Raw genomic sequence first — 6,193 nt, 5'->3', positions numbered from 1 at the left:
TGTGTGTGTGTGTGTGTGTGTGTGTGTGAGTGAGTATGTGTATGTATGTGAGTGTGTGTGTGAGAGTATATGTGTGTGTGTGAGAGTATATGTGTGTGTGTGTGTGAGTATGTGAGTATGTGTATGTATGTGAGTGTGTGTGTGTGTGTGTGTGTGTGTGTGTGTGTGTGTGTGTGTGTGTGTGTGTGGAAAAAGGGAGGGGGGGGTGTGTGGGGGGGGGGGGGGGTGGGGGGGGGGGGGGGGGGGTTGGAAGATAAAAATAGCCCACCGCTTCAGCTCTGCCTCATGCTCCACGGAGACTGCACTGCCCCCGCTGCTTCTCGTCGCTCGGCCCAGCAGCCAATCAGATGCAACCTCTGCCTCTATCCAGCAAAGCAACATGTTCTCAATGGTTAGGGATTCTGGCATTAATGTGCATATTGCAATGCTTTGAAAAGCCCATCAGCGGGTCTCTGCACGCTGTCAGATGTCATTGCTTCTAGATACAGTGCTAATTCTGTTCTGAAGCACTTGTTGTCAAGCGATGCTTCAAATATCTGATATCATCAAATCCAAATTAAAGCTCCTTGACTTTCTCCATGACTTAAATGTGTGATTGTGCATCTCAGGAACAACTTATGTGGTATAATGCTGGCCAGATCAGGAAATGGTGAGGAATTTATGAGGGTTTTTTGGAAGGGTCAATGAATTGCATTCTCACTGAGTAAAGAATCCGACTCCCCACTGAGTGCTCGAGAGGCATGAGCTCAGCTGCATTTAATGAAATGGAAAAACGCTGGGAAAAAAAATGCAACGCTGGAAGGGGAGGAGGCAAGAATTCTAGAAAACTGCAGTAACCATTGCATGCTTTGAAAACAGAACTGTCACAGTTGGAAGGAAACATACATCGCTAACTTGACAGGAAATCACCAAAGGGTGTTTTAGGGGTTTTCATTTCTCCTCATCAGATTAAAGCATCCTTTAGTTATACTGTTGTTTCATATAGACACATAGGTTTGAGCATGCATGTGTAAATGACCTTCAGTGCTGGTTCATCAGCAGTTCTGGTTTCAACCAGTTTCTCTCTTTCTCTTTACAGCACTACCTCCCAAGCCACCCAAACCAACGTCTGTCACTAACAACGGTATGAACAACAACATGGTTCTGCAAGATGCTGAATGGTACTGGGGGGATATCTCCAGGCAAGTACTCATCAAACCTAATGTTTGTTCAGATAAGCGTGCATTTAAAAAAAGAAAAATTCTTATTAATGTTGCTTCGTGTAAAAGTTTGACTCCCTTTCTGTTGCAGGGAGGAGGTCAACGAAAAGCTTAGGGACACTGCAGATGGTACATTTTTGGTCCGAGATGCCTCCACTAAAATGCATGGGGATTACACACTGACACTGAGGTACGTTCTCCTTTGTAAAACCCATATGTGTCTGCATTTCCTTTTATTTATGGTGCTTGCCTTGACTCTGGATTGATCCAAAGGATCGGTCTAAATACTACTTTTCTTTGGCCATATAGGAAAGGAGGTAACAACAAGCTGATCAAAATCTTCCATCGTGATGGAAAATACGGCTTTTCCGACCCCCTGACCTTCAACTCTGTGGTTGAGTTGATCGACCACTATCGGCACGAGTCTCTCGCCCAGTACAACCCCAAACTAGATGTGAAACTACTGTATCCTGTGTCCAAGCACCAACAGGTAATCATCCTCTAATTTCACTGGAATATAGAGTGTCCTGAAGAACTTCACTCTGGATCATCACGTTTCAGTCGGAAACATTTGATTGGTTATATGTTTTTTTATGCGTTTACAGGATCAGGTGGTAAAGGAGGACAACGTTGAAGCTGTTGGGAAGAAGTTGCACGAATACCACCAGCAGTTCCAAGAAAAGAACCGAGAGTACGACCGACTCTATGAGGAATACACTAGAACATCACAGGTATGCTCTAAAATGCATTTAGAGTAGATGATTGTCTATATGTAATTCAGTGAAACAATCACACAGAGCTCGAGAAAAGCTCCTCCGGGGAAAGCTTACGTTCTGACATGCTTTTGTCTGCTCACTAGGAAATACAAATGAAAAGGACTGCCATTGAAGCTTTTAATGAGACCATAAAGATCTTTGAAGAGCAGTGCCAGACGCAAGAACGGTACAGCAAAGAATATATTGAGAAGTTTAGAAGAGAAGGCAATGAGAAGGAAATCCAAAGGTGAGTCTTGAAGCTGAGAACATCCAAAGTAGTCGTTTGGGGAACATTTCAGAAGTGTAATGCAATGTTTCAACACAGGATTATGGTCAACTATGAGAAGTTAAAATCCCGCATCAGTGAAATTGTGGACAGCAAACGGCGTCTCGAAGAAGATCTGAAGAAGCAGGCGGCAGACTACAGAGAGATTGACAAGCGGATGAACAGCATTAAGCCTGACCTCATCCAGCTCAGAAAGACCAGGGATCAGTACCTCATGTAAGTAGCTCATACTCCATAGGTTCTGCACACCAAATTCTTGCATTCGGAAATGGAGCACAATGTAATGTAACAAATGATTCATTTTTTTGTTGCTGCGCAGGTGGTTGACACAGAAAGGGGTCCGACAGAAGAAACTCAACGAATGGTTGGGAATCAAAAGCGACAACCAGGACGAGTGAGTATTCTACTTATCACATTACAGCCACTTGATATTTAAAAGTTGTACTGGTTACTAAATCAAACTCTCCACTTCTGCGCTAGTCAATACTCAATGGTGGATGACGATGAGGATTTGCCACACCATGACGAACGTTCCTGGAAGCTCGGTGACATTGTCCGCACCCGGGCAGAGGCCCTTCTGCGGGGCAAGAGAGACGGAACATTCCTGGTCAGGGACAGCAGCAAAGCTGGATGTTATGCGTGCAGTGTTGTGTACGTATCACTTTTTTTGTGCTTTTAGGGCATCGTTAATTTTTGGAGAGTTGTTAGTTGTCCTTACCGACATCTCTGTGCAACTCATTGACTACTAGACCAGACTTTGAGGGTGCATGTTGAAATAGGAAATTGCAAAAGGCACTGATGACTAAAACCATCTCTTTGTCTTCTTGCAGTCTGGATGGTGAGGTCAAGCACTGCGTCATCAACAAGACACCCACAGGATATGGCTTCGCTGAGCCCTACAACCTTTACAGCTCTCTGAAAGAACTGGTCTTGCACTACCAGCATACATCCCTGGTTCAGCACAATGACTCTTTGAATGTCACGTTAGCATACCCAGTCTACGCACACCAGAGGCAGTGAGGACTCGTGAACACACCCTTGGGACTAGTTACAAACACGGGAATTGAGAAAGGGCCTCCCCTCGAATGGAGACGCCTCCAGTTAGGCTGCTACCGAGAGCTGCTTTTTGCCTTGAAACGACCATGTCGGAAAGACAAGAAAGCAAAACCCAACACGAACATTTCAGCCACTGAGACGTTTGCCAGTCTGAATGTAGTTTTCTTTATTGGGTGGAAACTGCACTCTCCCAAAATGGAGGAATTCGGGGGCCTTTTCCAAATGGTGCTCGTTCATTTCAAAGCTTTACACGCTGCTGGAATGTGGAACATTGATTAGACCTCTAGAGTGCATCTTTTTTTTTACCTCTTCTAACCCATGACCTGCTCAGTTCAGGTCCCCACTTGGGTGTATGTATGTGAGTGTGTACGAGAGAATGTAATGTGACCAAAACTCAGTATCTGAAAGCTATCGGGATGTTCACGAGCTAGTAAGCTATCGGGTACTTTCACGAACAGACCATGGAGTCAGTTGATCAAATGTAGCAAGATGGCACTTTCAAAACAGTATCTATTAGTTTTCCTGTACGAGACTCCTACACGAACGTTGAAATGACACGTCTCGCCTGAAAGGAGCAGCGCAACGAGAAACGAGCGAGATGCTTGGCATTTCTTTTGTGAGCATTATAGTGACAGACTCTAAATAAATTTCTGCTTCATGAACTGGCAAGAAAGGAACTGAAACGGACTTCATGCTGTACATACAGAAAGCTATGTGACAAAACCATATTGTACCAAAAAACGCAGTTCCTTCTCAGTTTTATTCTAATATGCTATGCAAATTCTGTATTTTCCATCTTCTCTGCAAAGTTGTGAGTTCTATTTTACATGTTGCTACCCATAATAGAAACTTGTTTTTATTGCTTAAAAGTCTTTTTTTATGTATCTAAGAGGATATTTTAAGTGTCAAAACGCCAAGAAAGGTGGCTTCAGTTTTACAGAAGAAGTGAGGAAAAGTACTTTTATTACATATTTCTTTATCAGCCGCTGGTAAAATTAAAGAGAGAGTATTTTATTAGTCTTTTTCACTTGGAGCTGATTTTCTCTTGGGCAGAGCCTGGAGGACATTAGTGCTGCTTCTGTCTACAGTAATGGTGATATATATCTGAATATTTTCACTAGAGCAAACATTAATGGAAAAAAAAAACATGACGTTTGAAATAACTGCAATTGAATTATTAATCTCATTTAAGACATTACTGCAGGTTCCCAAACCAATATAGAGGTTTATTTTATGATATCTGTCCCATAATCAAGAGCGTATTGATTTGATCCTCTGGAATGATGGAAAAAAGCATTTCTTTCGGTGACTTAACTCCATCTCGTTCCTTGTCAACATAGTATTTTTTTCTGCATCAGAAAATCCTTAATAGCGTTTGCATAGATGAATCAACTCGGTTTGACTAGTACCCAATGTTCTAGTTTGCGCCACATTATCTAAAACAAAATTTTATTACTCGATAGCAACAAAGTTAGGGGAACCTACCAGCTTGACATTCACAGCTAGCTACAGTATTTGTGATTTTATCATCAGTAAATCAGTATTGCTTTTGCCTTCCCCCCTCGTCTACATTGCAGTTACACTTGGCAAATGCATTTGATGTTTTGCATAAATAAACATCAATATGACACCAGTAATAATGTAATTTTTCATGTCACTTTTGCTGGTCAACTTTTTTTGTTCCTATATTTTGAATTTGTTTGACTCCTTGTTTTAACTAGGCCTGATTGCCTTAAAATAAGTCAGGTTTTTTGTTTTTAATGCAGACAGTACTGTTGAATTTCACCATTTTGAGTTTCTTGAATATTTGAACGTCTTTAATGTAAGCTTGTCGAGAGGAATGGCAATTCTTGCGTTTTTCTGCAATTCTAGAGTCTATACGCACAATTGTCCTACACTATTATGATTTGCCCAATGAGTTCGCATATAGTTCTCAAATGATAAGAAGGGCTCTGTCCGAGTCCCCTTTTTGCTGAGTAAACTAGAATGTGGTTTTAAATATTTGAACTTCACAGGCCAATTATTTTAGAAATTTTACTGCTTGTGATTTTGAAAGTCTGAGAATCCGGAATCTTAAGTTCACACAATGTAATTTTTTGTTGTTGTTGTTGTTTTATTGTGCATCTGCAAATGTCACTCTAAACCTACACTCTCAATGAAGAAAACTTTCATGGTAACTTATCTGGGGCTTTTTTTTTCTTTTTGTCTCCCTTTCTTTGTTGTACTCTTCTTTTCATCTCTCGCTGAAAGGCCACAGACTTCCGTGTTTCACATTATCATGGTAGTCCTCTTTCTGCAGCCCCTGTTCTCAGAATTTCTTGCATTTTGTGAATCCATTTTTTTTCTTTTTGAAATTGTATAGCATCGGTTTACACACATTGTTACCAGAATGCTGAAATTGAGATTAACCAGTGTGTTCCAGTTCTAAAAAATGCTTCAGATCTGTATTGGCCTTTTTTTTTATATATAAAGATAAATAAAATGATGTTTTAGAGACTAAAAGTCTTTAGTCTTGATCATTTCTGATCTGTTCTATAGATGAATAATAATATAGAAGTTGACTGTTGAACTCAGTGTACTGTTTCAGAGACTTGAGTAGAATCCGGAATCTTAAGTTCACACAATGTAATTTTTTGTTGTTGTTGTTGTTTTATTGTGCATCTGCAAATGTCACTCTAAACCTACACTCTCAATGAAGAAAACTTTCATGGTAACTTATCTGGGGCTTTTTTTTTCTTTTTGTCTCCCTTTCTTTGTTGTACTCTTCTTTTCATCTCTCGCTGAAAGGCCACAGACTTCCGTGTTTCACATTATCATGGTAGTCCTCTTTCTGCAGCCCCTGTTCTCAGAATTTCTTGCATTTTGTGAATCCATTTTTTTTCTTTTTGAAATTGTAT

The 6,193-nt window shown here is 40.8% G+C and overlaps 1 protein-coding gene across 1 annotated transcript in view; it reads left to right on the top strand.

The window, feature by feature from the left end:
* Positions 1–5,798, top strand: part of pik3r1 (phosphoinositide-3-kinase, regulatory subunit 1 (alpha)) — a 28,024-nt gene extending 22,226 nt beyond the window's left edge. Inside the window, exons 8-16 of the mRNA XM_016286596.1 lie at positions 1,079–1,181; positions 1,291–1,389; positions 1,509–1,689; positions 1,805–1,930; positions 2,059–2,201; positions 2,280–2,456; positions 2,560–2,634; positions 2,721–2,891; positions 3,071–5,798. Coding sequence (XP_016142082.1) covers positions 1,079–1,181; positions 1,291–1,389; positions 1,509–1,689; positions 1,805–1,930; positions 2,059–2,201; positions 2,280–2,456; positions 2,560–2,634; positions 2,721–2,891; positions 3,071–3,260 — 1,265 coding nt within the window. The 3' untranslated portion in view covers positions 3,261–5,798. The remainder of the gene's footprint in view (positions 1–1,078; positions 1,182–1,290; positions 1,390–1,508; positions 1,690–1,804; positions 1,931–2,058; positions 2,202–2,279; positions 2,457–2,559; positions 2,635–2,720; positions 2,892–3,070) is intronic.
* Positions 5,799–6,193: the final 395 nt, after the last annotated feature.

This window comes from Sinocyclocheilus grahami, unplaced genomic scaffold, assembly GCF_001515645.1.
Source record: "Sinocyclocheilus grahami isolate Dianchi unplaced genomic scaffold, SAMN03320097.WGS_v1.1 scaffold212.1, whole genome shotgun sequence".
Lineage (NCBI taxonomy): Eukaryota > Metazoa > Chordata > Actinopteri > Cypriniformes > Cyprinidae > Sinocyclocheilus > Sinocyclocheilus grahami.
Note: the sequence above shows the minus strand (reverse complement) of the source record. Positions and strands in the feature narration are given on the sequence as shown.